This window comes from Balaenoptera acutorostrata, chromosome 21 (genome assembly GCF_949987535.1).
Source record: "Balaenoptera acutorostrata chromosome 21, mBalAcu1.1, whole genome shotgun sequence".
Taxonomy (NCBI): Eukaryota; Metazoa; Chordata; class Mammalia; order Artiodactyla; family Balaenopteridae; genus Balaenoptera; species Balaenoptera acutorostrata.
The window spans coordinates 34,340,078-34,359,142 of NC_080084.1; the positions used below are offsets into that span (position 1 = coordinate 34,340,078).

The 19,065-nt window shown below is 40.0% G+C and overlaps 2 protein-coding genes across 3 annotated transcripts in view; one reads left to right on the plus strand and one right to left on the minus strand.

Annotated features, from left to right (window-relative positions):
- Nucleotides 1–7,372, minus strand: part of ASB5 (ankyrin repeat and SOCS box containing 5) — an 86,867-nt gene extending 79,495 nt beyond the window's left edge. The window contains exon 1 of the mRNA XM_057537301.1: nt 7,230–7,372. The gene's annotated coding sequence lies outside the window, so the exon portion shown is untranslated. The remainder of the gene's footprint in view (nt 1–7,229) is intronic.
- On the plus strand, nt 7,065–18,716 carry SPCS3 (signal peptidase complex subunit 3). Of its 2 annotated transcripts, XM_057537302.1 has the most exons (5): nt 7,065–7,304; nt 8,713–8,786; nt 10,788–10,864; nt 14,039–14,154; nt 15,094–18,716. In XM_057537302.1, the coding sequence occupies exons 1-5, from the start codon at nt 7,162–7,164 to the stop codon at nt 15,224–15,226; spliced, it is 543 nt and encodes a 180-aa protein (XP_057393285.1). In that variant the 5' UTR covers nt 7,065–7,161; the 3' UTR covers nt 15,227–18,716. The 2 variants fall into 2 exon arrangements, 1 of the variants encoding a protein (XP_057393285.1); XR_009006514.1 differs by lacking the exons at nt 7,065–7,304; nt 8,713–8,786 and having other exon boundaries at nt 10,711–10,864; nt 12,620–14,154.
- The last annotated feature ends 349 nt before the right edge of the window (nt 18,717–19,065 follow it).

Genomic DNA, 19,065 nt, shown 5'->3' on the forward strand with positions numbered 1-19,065 from the left:
AGAGAATATGGAAGGACTCCTTGTTTTTCATTTTCCTTGGGAGGGTGACATTTAGATCCACAGAAACCAAGGGTCTCTGGGATAATTTCCAATTAACTGCCCTGCCCCGACCAAGGAGCCTCCATAAACTATCCTGGCCAGTGCACGAGGGGCAGGCAGCTGGGAACCCACGCGCTAACCTGTCACGCAGGCTAACAGTCAGCACACACAGGTGGGCCAAAGACAGTGGACCGAAAGGCTAGGTTCAAAAAGCAAGCCTGACAAAGGAGGGCCCGAGACAGGAACGAAGACCCAGAGTGCAAAGCCGAGATGCAAAGAGTGACAACAACGGAAGGACAAAAGTATGGAAGAGCGGCTGCTTGGAGGAATGTTCTAGAGGCTGACGATGAACTTTATAAAAGCCCCACAGCCTCCTGAGTGGAAACATTTGCTTCTTTGCTTCACTCCAAGGGCCCTGGGCTGAACAGGTAATTTTCATGTAAGTAACAAGGAAAATAAACTACATACTGTAACAAAAATTGAAACATATTGTTAAATTTCCTTAGTGCCATAGGAGTCATGCTTGGAAAAACTTTAACAGACACAAAATGACCTGAAAGCAACAAGTGTTGTTTTGTTTTGTTTAAATTACATAGTCCTTTGTCCCCTCAAATGCCCAGAAAGTGGTTTTCCTTCTGCTTAAGCGTTTTGTTTTTCTGGTTTTCTCTCTTTAAAGAAATGCATAGGAATAGAACTGCTAGAATTATAAGACTGGCATGGTCTATTTAACAGTCATTAACCAAACAAATATCTTGAAAAAAACAGTTTTGAAGCTATCTGTTTGGTTAAATACACGTATGATAATATGTACTCCAAGAGGCTCTATATAGGATATAAAAGAAGTCATAGATCCATGCAATCAAACCTAGGAGGTAAGGGTGACATAGATGATGTAACCATAAAAATTCATTATAACATAAAATTAAGTTATAAATTCTGGTTTATGTAAAGAAGTTTCTGAAAGAGTTCAAAGCAGTGAAATCTAGGTAAGTAGAACTTGTCAAGGAATACTTGGAAGAGGCAGGGAAGCCTGAGTTGTAATCTAAAAGATGGGAAGAAAGTGGAGGGGGAGAGTAGAAGGGGCAGGCGTTCTAAGTGAAGGAACAAGAGTTAAGGCCTAAGGAGGCTGACAGATCAAGGCACTGGGAGCTAGGGGAGAAGGTGAGTGTTGGAGACACAAATTTGGCAACGTGGGCTGGACTTAGAGCTCTGAGGTCTTGAAAATCAGGCAAGAAAAATCAAGGAAGTGGCAGAGACAGCACTTCATAGCAGAAAGGGGGCTGACAATTTTGGAGAGGCAATTCACAGAAAATACTAATGAGCGACAAACATATTTCATCTGTAACCTTACATTCAGAAATGCAAACTGGCAATCAGCTCAGCATAAAAAAACAAAAACTCCATGGTTGTTAACTGTGCCTGGGAGTGTAAACGGGCACAACCTTTTGAAGGCTATTTGTCATTTATCGCAATTTGAAACACATACAACTTTTGGATCCACGCACTGGGAGAGAAGTCTTTGAACCTCTGTGTTCACGCATGTTTTGCTGGGTACGCCAACCATGCAAAGCCCTGACTTCTCTTTACTCAGGCCATTTCCCGAGTTGTATTTGCAGTGGGCAACCTTGAGGGAGGAGGTGATGTCTCCTTGCTTACTGCTTGCTGTAAAAGGGTAGGTTCCTCAAGCTTAACATTCCTCAGCAAAAATGCAAATGATGTGGGTACAGCTGACATCCGGGCCCTCTGTGTCACCCCTGAGGGACTTGGAGGCCAAGAAGAACCAATTCAAACATGATGCTCGTGCTGCCTGCTGTGTCACAAGTCACAGAGTCCTTAGTCTCTGACCCACGAGTCTCACATCTCCTGACTTCATCCATGAAACAGTCCTCCATGAAATGCCAGTGAATTGGTGCCAGGGTTGGAATTTGGGCTGAATGACTTAATATGGATATTTCCCAGAGTCCTTGGAAATACTCTCAGTATAGTAAAAACCTAGAGGCTATGGATGAAATCATAGAGAAATTCACAGATGTACCTGCTCCTTCCCTCCATCTGCACTGCCATCGCCTTGATTCACATGCTCAACATCTCACGTCTGAACTACTGCGATAATCTCTCACCCGGTCGACCCACTGGCAGTCTCATTCTTCCCTAAGAAACTACTTATCTACCTAGAGACCCCATGGTCTTTATATTCAAATGACCTAAAATTCCCAAAGGTTCCAGCTGTCTCCTGGATGATGTTCAAGCTTATCACGCTGGCATTCAAGCCTTGTACAATTTGTCCTCGGCCTTTATATCCAAGTTAGCTTTCACTTGATACCATTTTACCAATTTATACTTTAAATACTTGTTATTTGTGTATGACATGGGTATTTTTTCTGTGAAAATTCTTCAAAAATATAGTTTATGGATTCAGGGCACCTCAATTCAACTAGAATTCTTTGACCATCTACTAGGTACAAGGTTCTGTCCTGGACATTGAAAAGGATAGAAAAATGTATGACTCTCCATGATGGACAGTATAATCTATAGTCCCTTGATGAAAAATCATTCTAATGGGAGCCCTCAGTGGGTCAGACCTATAACATACTCCACGGCAGCAACCTCCTTGGGTAGCCTGGTGTTTCTGGGGCACTGTACACATCCTGAACAACAGCACATGTGATTACAATGCTGTCTCTTCAGGTTTATCTACTTTTTCCACAGCCTAACTGCTCATGTGCACACAGCTTTATTTAAAGTATTCCCTAAGTTACTCCTCTTCCTTCTTCTTGGCTCAGTGTTACACAAGAATAATTATTTGCAAATAAGCAGATGGAAACTTTACCTTTATCCTGTGGTTCTTCCTACTCTTGGAAAATATAACGAAGCATGTCTTCCCCAGTTGACCACTCCCTATTTATTCAAGTGCTGACAAAGCACTCCAACTGTTCCTCTCATAACTGCCATCAGGTTCTCAGTAGAAATTATCAAAGAGGAGAAGACATTTAGTCAAAAAGTGCTAAACCTTAACTGAGGTCTACAGTATTATTTTAGATGAATAACAGCCTCAATTTCCTTCCATGTAATCTTGGCATTTGACAAGCTAGAACTCAGATCGAAAAGCATTAAGAGTAAAAGAAGAATACTTTATGATGCTAAAGACTACCATTCATAATGAAGACATACTATCACTTAACAAATTTTATAAAGCAGAAAGTATAAAGATGAGAGGAGAAACAGACAAAAACACAAGAATTTGGAGACTTTAACACATCTCTCTCAATCCAAGAAAACAAAGATAACAAAAAGTTAATAAGGATATAAAAGACATAGATAACATAACCAATAAGATAGATCTCATAGATATATATCAAGCTCTGTATACCATTAGCAGAAAATATATAACCTTTTCAAGTGCACATTGAATATTCACAAAAGTGACATCTTAGGCCACAAAGAAGACCTCAATAATCCAAAGGGTAGAAACAACATTCTCTGTCTACATGAAATAAAATCAGACATCAATTTAAAACAATCAAAAGGAAAAAGGTCCCTCCTCCTGGAAATGTAGCTCGTGCGTGCATGCACACACACGCGCACACACACACACAATTAAGCTACCCCTCAGAAGAGAAATACAAAATTTAAACACAACTGATCAAAAATTTTAGCATACAGCTAAAGTGGTTATCATAACAATAAAAATGAAAATATATCAATTAAATATCTAATCCTTAAAGCTAGAAAACCAAGGAAAAATGGAATGGAAATAGTTGATAATGTTAAAAACAAAAATTAATGAATAAGAAAACAAACAACTGTAGAATTAATTAGGAAATGTAAAAGACAGTTCTCTGAAAAAATTCAACATAGAAAAAATACTAATTAAAATAATAAAAAAGGGAGAAAGCACACATATAGGTAATTACAATGAACAATCAATAACCATCAAAAAAGAAGAGTAGCATCTCATGGTAATTTCTACCCAATTTTTAAAGATCAGATAATCCAAGTGCCACTTAAATATCCTAGTGCATAGAAAAACAAGGAAAACTTACAAATTCATTTTCTAATCTGAGTATAATATTACGACCAAAAAAGAAAAACACAGATCAATTTCACTTATGGATATTTACAGCAAAAACTTAAAAGAACAATTAGAAAAGAAAGCCCAAGATCATATTAAAAATTAATTCATCATGACCAAGTGGAGTTTATTCCAGGAATGTGCAATGGTTCAATATTAGGAAATCTGTTCATATAATCCATCATATTAATAGAGTGTCTTAGTTTGTTCTGGCTGCTATAACAAATTACCATAGACTGGGTGGCTTATAAATAACAGAAGTTCATTTCTTACAGTTCTGGAGGCTCAGAAGTCCAAGATCGTGGTGCCGCTGGATTCAGTGTCTGGTGAGAGCCGGCTTCCTGGTTCATAGACTGGCAGTCTTCTCATTGAGTCTCCACATGAAGGAAAGGGTAAGGGACCTCTCTGGGGTCTCTTTTAGAAGGGCACTCATCCTACTCATGAGGGCTCCACCCTCATGATCTAATCACCTACTGGAGGTTCCATCTCTTAATACCATCACACTGGGAGTTAGGATTTCAACATATGAATCTGGGGGGGTGTGGTCACAAACATTCAGTCTATGGCATAGAGTTAGGGAGAAAAATTATGCGATCACATCCAAAGATACAGAAAACACAGGTGAAAATAATTCAACATTCATTCATGTTAAAGAACACTCTCAATAAAAAAAGAATTAATGGGTATTTCCTAGATATCAATATGATACACACACACACACACACACAACACTTACATCACAAAGCCACTATCTTACTTGCTGGAGAAATGAAAGGATGCCAATTATCTCCATTATTGAGGGTTTTGTTAGAAATATTAGCTACTGCGATGGACAAGAGAATACAATTAGAAATTAAAAAACTGGAAAGGAAAAGGTAAAGTGTTCTCTAAGGTACATGGTATGATTAAGTATCTAGACAATCCAAAGAAACAATGGGAGAATTACAACAGAATAAGAGAATTCCCCACCCCATCCCTATTCTGCTTCTATCGTGGACTTGCATGTGGTTTTGGAACTCCCAGTCACTCAAGTTCAAGCCATGGTGTCATAATAATAATAGTAATTTCACTTGTGCTTTCACAATCTACTTTCCACCATATTTTGCACACACCCCTATCTAAGCAATTGCTAAATCATAGATTTTTGACGCTGAAATGTCCCTATCGGTCTTTCTTTTTTCTGTCCCTTTGTGGTCGACCTCAGGCACTTACTCTCTACATGTAACTTATAAATGGCTGTCTGTTCAGTGATGCCACTCTTGTTTAACATGTAATTTCTTGTGATATAAGATCCTAACTCCTTGGCCAGGTTTTCTACAAAAGGCCCTTAATATACCTTTCCAGACTCTTTTCCACCTAATGCTTTATACATACATTGTTCAGCTGGACCAGACTGCTTGGTATCTCTTACATAAACCCATACTTGCAGTCCTGTATCTTTTAGAATACTCTCCTTGGACATCAACACCTGTAACAACAAGCATCCCTTCTCTAAGTCATCCTATAATAAGAATACCTATTTGTTTTGTTTAACAACCATCCCTTCTCTAAGTCATCCTGTAATAAGAATACCTAATTGTTTTGTTTATGCACTGTGCCAAGTATTCAATAAATCGTTGCTTTACTGAATAACCTCTGGCTGCCTGGAAGATAAAAATTTAGGGTTTTAACTCAACTAAGGATCTCTCCTTAGTTCATAGTTTATCCGTTTTTCATTACTTGGCTCTGCTCCAGTTTAGCAGGGACTTTGCCTTATTAGTCCTGTACTCTCAAAGCCTAGAACACTACCTGGAACAGCAGGCACTTAGTAATAATTCTAAATGCATGGCTGTATGAAAGCTGAGTGATTAATGAATAATGCAAAGAAGCAAGGGCTCAACGACAGACAACATAAGCCAGCATCAGGATCATATCATCACTTTCTAGTTTGCAGGTATCTCAGGTGTTCGTAAACTCTTCTGGCTTACGGACAGAGAATTTTTAAAAAAAATTAATTTCAGGGATTCCTGGGCCCTCTGAATCCCATTTTTATAAGTACAAAAAAGCCAGCCTCGTTGCAAAAGGAACAAAGGTGTTGGCAGACAGTATATTTAAGCTCAGGGACCGGCACTGTTATGAACCCTACGGCCCCTCAGGGCCATTATGTATGGATGGCTTGCTGATGTTAAATTGTAAGTTTATGTGTTTTATAGTACATATCTTCTTTATATTTCATACATATTAAATATTTTATGTAAATAAAACTTAAATTATACTTCGTGCGACATAGCGATTCCACAGCCACCACCGCCTTTGATCCTAAGGGCCTAGTGAGGTCATCCTTTCAGCTCCCCGATACACCTCGTTAAATGGACTATTTAAACTGGGTAGCAGCATCCTTATCGGCTAACACAGCGTTAGCGGCCGCTGGAAGGCAAAGCATTAATAGGAACTGGTCTAAGGTTGGGCGTGGAAAGTAAAGACTCCCACGCCCCCCCAAAAAGCCGAAGTTCTAACTTTGACCACGTTCGACAAAGGGGACGACTCGGCGCCTTCTAAAGCGCTGCTTCCAAACGCGACACGTCAGGACACAAACCAAACTACCTGGCCCCGCTGCTGGTTTAAAGTGCAAATCGACGGAACCTAAGCACCCAGGAAGCCGCAGCCCCAGAGTACCTGCCGTAAGGGCGGGGAAAGGACGGTGGGCGAGCCCCCGGCCGAACGAGGGGAAGCCAGGGCCCAGGAGGCGGGCCTTCCACGGCGAAGCCCCGCCCCTCCCTTGCTGGTCGCTGATTGGTGGCGGCGCCAGGCCGCGCGCGGAGGGGCGGGCCCCCGCGCGGCTCCGGCTCTCCGGTTCGTTGCGTCCCGCCCGCTGGTGGGTGTGTCCAGGCGGCGGGAGCGCGCGCGCTCTCTCGCGTCCGGGAACCGGAAAGGAGGCGGGGCCGCGGCAGCGCGCGCCTCCCCGCCCCCGGAACGTGCGGCGCAGGCGGCGCGGCTCACAGGGAGGTGGACCGCTGCCGGAACGGGGTCCCGGGTGTGCGTGGGGAGCGGGCTTCGGGGCGTCGGCCGCGATGAACACGGTGCTGTCGCGGGCGAACTCGCTGTTCGCCTTCTCGCTGAGCGTGATGGCGGCGCTCACCTTCGGCTGCTTCATCACCACCGCCTTCAAAGACCGGAGCGTCCCGGTGCGGCTGCACGTCTCGAGGATCATGCTGTGAGTACGGCCGGGGTCGGGCGGCGGGGCCGGGCGTCCGGGCCGGGCCGGGGCGTGGGGCGCCGAGGCCGGGATGCCGCGCGGGCCCCCTCCCCTCCCCGCCTCCCCGAGCGGCCTTCGCCCCCGGGCGGACCCCTTGGGGGCGCTCCCTCGGCTCCCACCCTCCGCCGCTCCTTCCCGGGCTTGCTCTTAAATGTTCGTTTCGAGCGTTGCTCGGGTCGCTGCCTCCGCTTGCTTCCTGTGCCTCACTTCCCTCGCCCGCGCCCGGCCAATGAGGGAGCACCACACCAGCCCAGCGGGCCCGCCCGGCCGCACCCCCGCCGGCGCGGGGCTGGGGGTCCCGGGCGCTCCCGGCCCGGCTCGCCCCCGACAGCCCCTCCGCAGGGTCCGTCCCCCTCGTCCCGCCGCCGAAGGTACCCGCGGCGCCTGCGAAGTTGGCAGGAGAGGTTCGGCGCTCCCAGGCGGCGTGCTTTTAATTTTATTTGTGAAGGGCCAGCCTCTTGAATAAATCTGCGAAAATGCCCGAAGTAGAATTTTGAAATGACGTTGTCCTTTCGCTAATGCCTATTTTTTTTTCATGCTAATTTTTATTCTCTGGCACTTTCTTCGATTCGTAGCTTTTTTTCCCCCCCTGGTTCTCGTGTCCTTATCTGTGCCATCTTCCAACAAATGCTCCCTCGTCTTCAACCTTAGTTTTATTTCTGAGTCACAAACGCCAACAAGCCAGTCATCTAATGGCTATTCCCCACTTTTTTTTTTCTTTTCCTCCCTGCATTGATGTTTGTTAGGTGCTGTTTTTTAGATTCCGATAGACTCAGGCTGGACGTCACGAGCGCTGTCTGCTCTGGGAGGGCTTAGAAGAGGTTGGCTCATGGTACACACTGAACAGCTGTTAGCTACTGTGAATCTTGAGCAAGCTTCCTATCTTCCTGGGTCTTCATTTCCTTTTTTCTGAAGTGGAAGTAATACCCAACTCGTAGGCATGTTGTGAGGATTGAGATAATTGTCAAAAACACATAGTGGCCCTGACCCAGACACATACACAGTATGTGCTCAGTGAATAGTAGTTGTTCATTTAATCTTGGTTTCCATACCACCTTGCAGTCAAATGTAATTTTCTTCTACCCAGTCTACCAAATTACTTGACATCGAGAATTTCCACATTCTTGGAGCACTTTTTTTCTCCCCCTGGGTTTTGTTAGGGGTTCTTTGAAGGTAAATGAAAATAGCTGAAGACCTACTTTTATAGTGGATTAGAATGTTTCTGTTGTCACACAAGTTTCTCTGATTTTTACTTGTTTCTTTGTGGGATACAGCTAGACCCTGTCTTTCACTTATGTAAGGAATTTTGTGAGTTTTGTATGCTGTTATGTTTGAAAGATGATGAAACTATTATCTTTATTTCTAGAAAAAATGTAGAAGACTTCACTGGACCTAGAGAAAGAAGTGATCTGGGATTCATTACATTTGATATAACTGCTGATATCCTTTTTAGAAAATATTTCATTGCTCTTTCTCTAGTATTACAATGATATACATATTTAGTGATTTGGGGGACAATAAGTATGTTTATCCATTGAATCAGTCAGACCTTGGAAATTTTTATGCCTATATTTTCATCAGTATAGCCGTGTTAATACCTCCTCTTTCAACCTTGAGAAAACTTGTATTTATAGATTGATGAGTTATTGTGTGAACACACTTTAAATTCTTCACAGAAACATTAAATAGATCTAAAGCTACAAGAGAGTTTGAATCTGTATTTAGGAAAGAAAATAAAATTAGATCATTTAGATTAAAGAGGGAAGAATGTAACCACTACTCAGCCTACCTAGATGTAACGTTTCATGTACAATCCCAAAGAATATGTCCATGTTTTGTGATAGCAGAGGGAAACATATGTTGAAAAAGTGAATTGCATCTGCTGTGATTCAGAAGGTCATTGTCAAATGATTATTGGTAAACCATATTGGCATTTTGCCATTATCGCTCTTTTTATAAGTACTTTTATAATAAGAGTAAGAGAAATCGTAACAATTAAAAGAGTTATTTAAAATGGAGGTGATTTAAATATTTTCTCTTTGTTTTGAATTTCCGCCTTTTGACACCTCTGATCACTGGGCCAGTTGAACCTTCTGTTAGGGTCTTAGATTACTATCTCGGCAGCATTGTTACCTGCCACTTCTGGCATGTCATCTGCCTTTTCAAGACCCCAGGATTAAAATTGGTTATGGAGATTGAACTGTCTGAACTTGTGTAAAGCAACTATCTGAACAGTGGAAGCAGATTATCTACCTGCGGAGTTTACCTGACATGTCTCTTTACTAGCCTGGAATTACTTTTAACTTGATTTTTTTAGAAATAAATTACTAGGTTTAGAAGTAGACTAGGAATTAGTTCTGTAGGCACTTTTTTAGGAAATAGAGTACACCATCAGAAAAGTCCCGTGTTAAACTTTTGCTTTTAAGTCTTCATGTCTTTAAAAAAGAAAAAAAAAATCTAAGCTAGTGAGAGAGAGTTTGGAGCTAGTGTGAAAGTTGGAACTTTGTGTATGTGGGCAATTATAGTGAAATTTCCTGATACCTCAACTATTATATTTATGTATTCTCAATTTCATCATTTGTAGTTTAGATTTTCTTATTATGGCTGCTAAAACTTGAAATTGTACCTGTTTTTATAGAGATATTTAAGACTTCTGAATTCTAAAATAGTGATTCTTAGTGGATACGCATATCTAAGAGTGGAATGTCAAGAACATGTAGCTGTTAGTATATAAACGGGTATAATAAAATGACTTATCCATTTACATATGATGCTTAATAAAATCCAGACATTAACTCAGTTCATTTCTCAGTGACACCAGTCTTGTAATTAATCCCGGTGAGTTTTTTTCACTCGGGTACAAACTGATGAAACCAAATTGGTATTCAGCTGCGTACTCTTACTAAAGCACTTCATGGGTTGAGACATTTTGATCTCTCCTGGCCTATGTGCAAAAATGATCTGTACAATTTACCGTACTTGGTTTAATTACTTGATCCTAGTTCACTTTTGCTTAACATTAAGTTGTATTGTGGTGAGTGCTTATACTCAGAATTCCAGTGGCATCATATGTGCTTGAAATACTAAGTCCTCTTTCTCTTAGACTTAGTGCGTTGATTTTACAGAAAACTAAATTTTGTGTTTCTCGGTTAAGTTTATATTAATCGAAGTATCTCAGGTAGTAGTGCTTAGAGGAGCAGGGCAGGATACTGATAATCTCACTGATATTTTTTGACTTTGGAATGAGCTGGATTTTACAATATATCATCTTCTATATATTTTTATTAAATTAGAGGCCCAGTATGTTTCTGGGCCACCTCTCCTTTTTTTTTTTTTAATTTTAGTATCAGTATTGCTATGAGTAATTAATTTAAGAATAACTAAAATCTGTTTTAAAGTTGTATGCTGCTTTATGATTTATATATTCCTTAATTTATATACATCTAGAAAATATCTTTGATTGGAATGTTAAGCAGTTGTTTCTTTATTTATCAGCCGAATATTCAACAAAAAATAATGTAAGTATATGTATAGAAGTATTTTCGTAGCTATTTAAAACCTCATTCTTTAGAAAAGAATATAAGTTTTATATATTCGAAATATCTGACCTGAGTAATTTAGTAAAAATCACAAGTCACCATGGAAAGGTGACTCTACTAAGAAAACTTTATCTCCTTTGGTAGCTTCTGTCTTTTTTGTTTTTCTGTCTGCTTCTACAGCCCCCCTGCATTGTGGTTCCCAAGAGCGGGTGCAAGCAGGGTAATGCCTAGATAAATAAGGAAAACGATTAAGAGCTACTGTTTCTTTTCTTATGCATCTAAGAAGAGTTGCCAAATTTTCAGTTTGTTCAGCTTTTTACTTGGTGTTAGGATGGAGTGGCAACTTCCAAGCTCCTCATGTACCACACTGGAAACCAGAAGTCCATTTATGTATTTCTCAATGTAAAATAAGAGGGAAAAGGTGTGAAATTTTACTGATTCTCACTCTGTGGACTGACACGGATACTCATACTCGGTCCTTAAGTCAAATGGTCGCACGCCTCCTAAAACGTGCAGCTTCTCTGGAGGAAGGGGGGGGATTCTGTAGGGCAGGAGGTCCGCCTGCTACATACATTTATTCATTCACTTTCAGCACTTTGCAAAGTTGTGCAGTGTGTACCCAGTTGAGTAGATTATATCGTCTAGTTTTAAATAAACTAATCCTCACAAATGGAAAAATGGTTAAAAAAGATTCTTTCAAAGAAGTCACAGATTGAAGAGAACGCTAATGGTGCAGAGACACGTGTGAGCGACCGGAAGGCGGCCGAGCTGACGCGTCTGCTCCTCTTGAGCTGCTCAGCACGTTAAAGGATTAAAAACAAATCAAAGATCCAATAAATAGTTGGCTGAGAACAGTTTAGCATTAGTCAAGAAGACTATTTGAAATGCACATTTACATTCACTATCAATAATAACATATCTAACGATAATAGTAATGTGTATCATGTACGTAATTTGTAAATAAAGATGCATAGTTTGGGTTTGGTGTTCAAAATAATTCGTTATCAAAAACCTTTGGAGACTATTTCCAGTGATAAGCTCCAAAAGGATGTTGCTGAACTATGGGTATATGAGGAAATGAGGAGGTCGAATTACTCCTCAGCTAAGTCCTCTTTAAGCTAAGATATTCTCTCTCCACAGCTACCATTAGAGATAGACGGCAAGATACTTGAATCAGTGAAATTTGTAACTTGTGCTTACAACTCTGTTACCCAGATATGTAATCAAAAGCTGTAAAGATAACTAATTTGTGAATCGTCTCTTAGATTATTTTAAAATCCATCTAAATATTTCTATTTTTCCTCTTTTAATACATGATGTGAGCTGTTCTGATAGCCTTTTATTAAGCCATATATCTACAATTAATTTATATTGAGAAATACATTACTTTGTTTTGAGTTGTACAGGACTCGTCAGTTTGAACACTTAAAGTAGTCTTTTTAATCATGAATTAGAGTTGATTAGAAGTTTTATAATTAAAAGCTATTAAACTATTAGATTAAAACCTATTATAACATTATTAAAACTATTAGTTTGTGACTGAAATTTATTAGTCCAGTCTGATTTAGAGCTTTTGTTGCAGATAAGAGTAAGGGTTAAAATATTTATATAGCATATTGATAACACAGAAATCTTCTTAGGTCCTAAAAGTGTAAGGTGAATGATTCTGATATGTGCATTAACTCCGAAAGGTGAAGCCTGTGGAGTCAAAATGTGCTTCTGTGTTGTTTTTAGCTGAGTTACCCTTATGTTTTGTTACCAGCATAGCCTGAGGTAATTCGTAGTTAAGAGGTGAGTCTACTTCTGTATTGTATTTGAACTGTATATTCATTTTCCAGGGATGACAAATTAATCAGCTTTATTTGTTGATGGGTTTGATTAGTTGACTGGAATCATTAGCCCTTCAATTCTTTGTATATTTATTTTGAGCCTATCTTTTATGGAGGGTACTTTGTTGGGCAGTAAGAATATTGGGTTGAATAAGTTTTGATCCCTGCCCTTGAGAATCAACAAAGCGTTAAACAGAAAAAGCTGCTCTGAAGATAAGAGTGACAGCTGTAAGCACAAGTATTCTGCAAGTCTCAGCACATGATCCAAATAAATATGTCACCTTCTTGGTGATGGATATACCTGAGTCAGATTCATAACTCCGATTTACTCCAGCATGGCTAGTAAGTTAATACAGTTTGGAATTGGACAGATCACTGCTTTGGTGAATGAATAAATATACATTAAAAAGTCATTTTACTTTGGCATATCTTTGATTCTGTGTTCTTCAGTCTTGATGTTTCTGTTTAATGTTGGAGGGTTGAAGGTGAAGATTTGCACCCCTCTTTAGAAATTGACTGTTCCACATTTCTTTTCAGTTAATGCTGAGCAGTTGGCCTCACAAGCTAATGGATGGTAGCTTCCTAAGAACACATGTCTTGGCGTTTAGAAGTGGTTACAAATGTGCTTTTTCTCCATTTCGTAATTCTAATTTTCCAAGCGAAACTTGTTTATGATATGTCAAAGCAGTGGCTTAAAAGAATTGTCTGACTTCTAGGATTTTGCCATAGTAAAACAATAATGTGCCTATGTTTTCTTAATTTAAAGGAAAAAAAAACCTAAAAAGGCTTCATTTCTTTAGTGATTCCTTGATAATTTAAAAACCTTGGAGATACATAAATTTTCATGAGATAGTCTAGCAGCAGTGACCTGTGTTAGCAGTGTGATCTACAGGGATTAGTTCTCTCTGTTTCCCTGGCATCATGCAGCGTCCACAGAATTGGAGGGTCTCAGAAATTTTACAGGGAAAAGTGATTTAAAAGAATGCTTCCCTTCTAGGGATTCTAGTGCCTTCTGTTTCTCCTAGGGCCTCACTCTGGAGAGCACATAAGTCTAGAACCTTGCATTAAACTTTGAGGGCTCTAAATAATACAGTTGCCTTGGCGAAAGGGGTGATTTCCTTTAGGGAAGTATCTTTCTTTTGTCCAGGAGAAGTTGCACTCCTGTATCTATCCACTTGTTACCATTTTGTCTGCTTTAAGATTTTAGCAGTTCCCTCAAAGTTGGATTCATTCATGTAAATTAAACTCTTCCCTTAACATACTTTTGAAGTGACAGAGATGCTGTATCTGTTGCATTATCTAATTAATTTTTATTTTAACGTAGGCTCTGAACCAGGTTGTCCTGTGGGACAAGATTGTTCTGAGAGGTGATAATCCAAAGCTGCTGTTGAAAGATATGAAAACAAAGTATTTTTTCTTTGACGATGGAAATGGTCTCAAGTGAGCAATTCTTTGTCATTTTTTACATGTGATGTTACATGAAGGGGAGAGAAAGACGTGATGTGTTTTTATTTTGAAGAAAAACAGCTAAAAAGAAAAGTTGAGAGAGAAGAAAAGTATTTATACAGATGTGAACTGGAAGATGGGGTAGAAATAGTACCGTGCAAACCCAGGTCTAAAAACGTGCCCAGTTCTCTCACGTTATGGCAACTGTGATGGTCAGACGAGCAGGGCCTGGGGCGTCTGCCCTTAAGGTCTGCTGACCCGGCAGCGGGACTGTCGTCCGAGGGCTCCTTCGGGGATGTCAGAGGAGGCTGCCTGGGGACCTGAACGAGGAAGCCGCGTGTGGCTCTAGGAGTTGACACTGAAGTTTCTAGTTTTGGTTCACTTAACCTCTCTGAACCTCAGTTTCCTTTTATACAAAATGAAGGAATTAGAACGATTGATCTTTTGGGTCAGTCTTAGCTCTTAAGCTCTGTGGGTCAACTTTGGAAAGGATTTTAGGGGAGAGCTATTTTAACCAAACCTGGTTTTGCAGATGAAAAGTTTCCAGCCCTGAGAGAGTTTGATTGATTCAGGTTTGCCCATCTGGATAATGATAGAATTAGGTTTCAAATCATTGTCTCCTGATTTCTAGCTCAGATCTCTCTGTTTTCTGTGTTTTACTCATTTAAGCATTTTGGTTGATGGCTTGAATAACTATGACTGTTAAGTGACTTTAGGTAGGTCATTATGGGAGACCTGCAGTGAGAATGCTGGTGTTCTCCAGCATCGTCTTGGATTTCAGATGACTTGGGAAAAACTTGTGTGTAGATTAGAATTCCAATTAGGAATAGCTGGTTAAAAATAAAGTGTTTGATACCTCAGTGCTTGAATTAAAACGTTTTTATTGAACTACAAATGTTTCTGCTGACATCTGTTTATTATATCTTTTTATAGGGGAAACAGGAATGTCACTTTAACCCTATCTTGGAACGTTGTACCAAATGCTGGAATTCTACCTCTTGTGACAGGATCAGGACATGTATCTGTCCCATTTCCAGATACATATGAAATAACGAAGAGTTATTAAATTATTCTGAATTTGAAACAGCATATTTTTATACCTAATGGATTGTATCTTGTTTATCTCTTGCCTTGCATCTTTATTTGTTTTGGGTTGTTACCTTTTTTTTTTTTTTGGTGTAAGAATGAACATCAAAAGGCATATTTGAAGGGAAAGGTTAGTGTACTACTTAATTTTCCAAACAAAAACAAACAAAGGCCATCAGAATGGAGTATTATAAGAGTAAGACAGCCACATGAGAAGGATTTGTGAAATATTTATATTTGAAGTATTCCCTGTATTTCCATTATTCTTTATGGAATATGAAGTGAGCATGGAGGGTAGTTAAAACTTTCAGGTGCCTGTGGAGTTATGAGAACTCTATTTATGCCTTGCATTTATGCAAGTTCACATTGGATGTGATTTAGAAGCAGACATTCTCTATTATCTCTTTTAGGATATGTCTGAATACTGGAAAAATTAATATAATTGTTGGTGAGAAGCCTGGTTTACAAAATAGCAAAAAGTGATGAATTTTATTCCATTTGTCTTAGGAATGCCCACAATGCTTGTTTTTCTGACAGGTGACTAGCAACTTTCTCCACTAAAGACTAAATACCTCTTTATATGCTGTAAATCATTCTAAATCATTTTAAAGTCTCTTAAGTCAACCAAATGTGTGTCTTTCAGTGCTTTCTCTAAACAAGTTCCTTGGTATTATATCTTTATGTGATTTTTTTTTTTATTTTAACATTGCCATTGAACGTTGAAAATGTTTGCATGGTTTATCTAGTGAGCATGCCTAGTGCCACTGAGTGGTAATTATTTAATTTTTTTTCTAGGTCCACATTTGAATAATTATTGGGGTAATAATAATCAGTATTTGTCGGTGTGCGTTTCCGTTTACAAGCACTCTCATATATTTTACTGTATGGGCTCCTCAATAATCTAATGAGGTAAGTAGTGCAGATGTTAGCTCTTTGCAGATAAAGAAACAGACCCAGAAGTTTGTGGAATTGCTTCAGGGTTATTACATAGCTAGCAAGGAAGGGTGTTAACCCGTGAACCCCAGATCTGATTCTTTAAGCATATCCTTTCTTCTATACCTCTGATTACAGACTAGTCAAAATTCACTTATATAATTTTTATTATATTTTTTGTTACCCTGGACGCCCTTTCTATTACCTAGAAGAGATTTCCTATCCTGTATGGAAATGACCAATTTTCAAGTTGCCAACAATTTATATAGAGGTAATATCTCACTCATTCTCTGCATAAATTAATTATACTCATGTTAAAAGTATAAGAATCCAAATGTATGTAAAAATTATTTAGAGATTGATTATATGATCATATTTAACATGATTTGTTTCTACAGTGGGCAAATAAGCATCCTCAAAGGAAGCAGCTACAAATCAGTCACCCTTAAAAGCAAGACCAAACACTGTAGGTATACTATCAGCAGTAACCAAAAAGGGCTAATATTTTCTAAGAATAGCTTACATTAGTGGCTTAACATTTGTTATACGTATTTCATATGAAATACATCTCCGTTTAATTGCATTGGTTGGAACAGCTCTTGCCTGTAAGGGTATGTGTTCTGTGAAGGTCAGTTGAAGGTCAGAAGAACAGTATCAGGAATGCTAGACTGGGTTTGGCTCCCAGCTTTTTCATTAAAGTTTTCAGGGTCTCCGTTTCTTTATCTGTAAAATGACAGAGTTGGACTAGTTACCTTAAATAGTAGTTCTTTTATACCACACACGTCTGTAAAATTTGTTGTATCCGTTTGGCAGAGAGATTGAACAGAAAAGCTCCTCAGTAATGTGACGGCAGCAAGATGATTGAAAGACAAGTCAACACATAATTCATATTGATCTGACTTTATTTCTGTTAGATTTTACACCCAGAAGATTTAACTTCTTGTATAGTTTGTACAAACTTAAAATCTGTCGGCGTCAAAGCTTAAAAGTTGGGTGTGTTCTCCTTGAGGCGGGTGCACGTAAGAAGCCTGCAGCCTTAGCGAGACCCGGGGCTGGTTTGGGTGTTCATGGGCCTCTGCATGCGTGGATCTGTGTTTGCTGGGGATGAATGTGGAAATTGACTCCAGTTACTGTTGAGTCCAAGCCCACCCACTTTCTGGAGTTCAGTGGGAAAGAGGAGTAGAAAGGCCCCCGAGCACAGTGGGCGCGTTTGCTTTTACTCACGAGCGAAGGGAAACTGCTCGGGACGAGAGTGCCCCAACACGGGCGTGAGAAGCCCCCCTCCCAGGAGCTCACTTCTGGGTACGCACAGCTCTGTAAGTTCACTGTAATTCTGCACGAAGAAGATGGACCTGTGTTCAGTTGATAAGCATACCATCGACCTCAGCGTCACTGTTTTCAAGAAGTCTTAGAAAGTCTCCACAAAGACCCAAGGCTTCACACTTTTAATTAGAAACCTCTGAGCCCAGGGATGATCCTGGGAAGAGAATAATTGCAAGACACTCATCTAAAGTAATTATGTTTAGAAATGAGTTAATTTTAAGATGTTGTGCTTACATGCTCCTTTTCTCTAGCAGTTTAACCTAGACAAGCAGCTATATCAGTGATTCTGTTCCCCCAGTTGATTACATTTGGTTCCTTTATGCTTAAAGGAAGATAACAGAAAACTTCAGAAATTCCTTAGGGTGTAATAGGAAAAGGGGGTTATTTTGAGCTTCTGTTTTTGGAATTATTTTACAGATCTTTGGTGGGTCTGGCAACTAAGAGATAGGCTTGAAGGCCACAAGGAACGTTTGTTCACTATTCTATCTAAAGCTTAATGGTCTAAAGCTTTGGGTTTTTGGGGGTATAGGTTAATGGAGGTGTTATTTTATAATGCTTTGAATTGACCTGAAATGAGTTTATGGGGGGGGGGGGGAAACCATAAGCTGTGAATTTTGGTAGTAAACATCTGTCCATTTCAGACGCTTCCCTTGCTTTTAGCAGACAGCCTGTGTACCTTTTACGTGACTGCCAGTGGTTTAAAGAGATCTGTTTCAAAAAGTGGTTGCATGTTTTGATGCAATTTGGGAAACTGTTTACTTTACAAATACAGATTCATAAGAAAAAAATTCATGAAAATACTGAAGATATGTTTGAGGATTTTCTTAATTGCAATAAATATTCAGCATTTTTCTAATGAAAGTGAATTTTGTTTATGAGTACAAGTATTCATTTTAAAAGACTTTCAGATCGATGCTTTTTTTAATGTGAAGCTGCCGCACTAAGAGAAAATGGCTGAAACCAAGTCTAGTAAACTTGAGGTTTTTCTCTTTTTTCCTTTCTTTTTTCCCCCCTCCCACCCCCTCTTTTTTTTTTTTTGGTGGGTGGGTCAGGGGAGGTCAGTCACACCTAAAAGATCTTCTCCAGAGACTGCGCTCCTATACTAGACTGTAAGCTCTCTGAGGGCAGTCTTGTGGGTTTATCTTTGTATCTTGCCCAGCGCCTAGCAGAGTGCTTTGCACATAGGCGCCCAATAAACACTGATGGTGAACGAAGTCATTGTCTCTGTAATGTGGCCAGACCGTGGGGACTGCCTTGCAGTGAATGCTCTCTGTAAGGGCCGCCTTTGTCATTCTTGAGCTCCTGGTGACGTTAGATCTGATTCTTCTTCCTTCTGTTCACGCCTTGGACAACCTGGGCCGGGCTAGTGCTGCTCTGGTTGCCAAGACCTGGGTTCTCCCAGTGCCAGGCTTCTGGTGAGAGCCAAGGGGTCGTGACTGGTTGAGAAGATGGATAAAGTGACACTAGGAAGTCACCACACAGACCTGAGTTTAAAAACTCAAGATGCCTGTGGAGCTCATGAAGAACCGGGTCAGAATAGACAGCTGGCTCCATCTGAAAGTG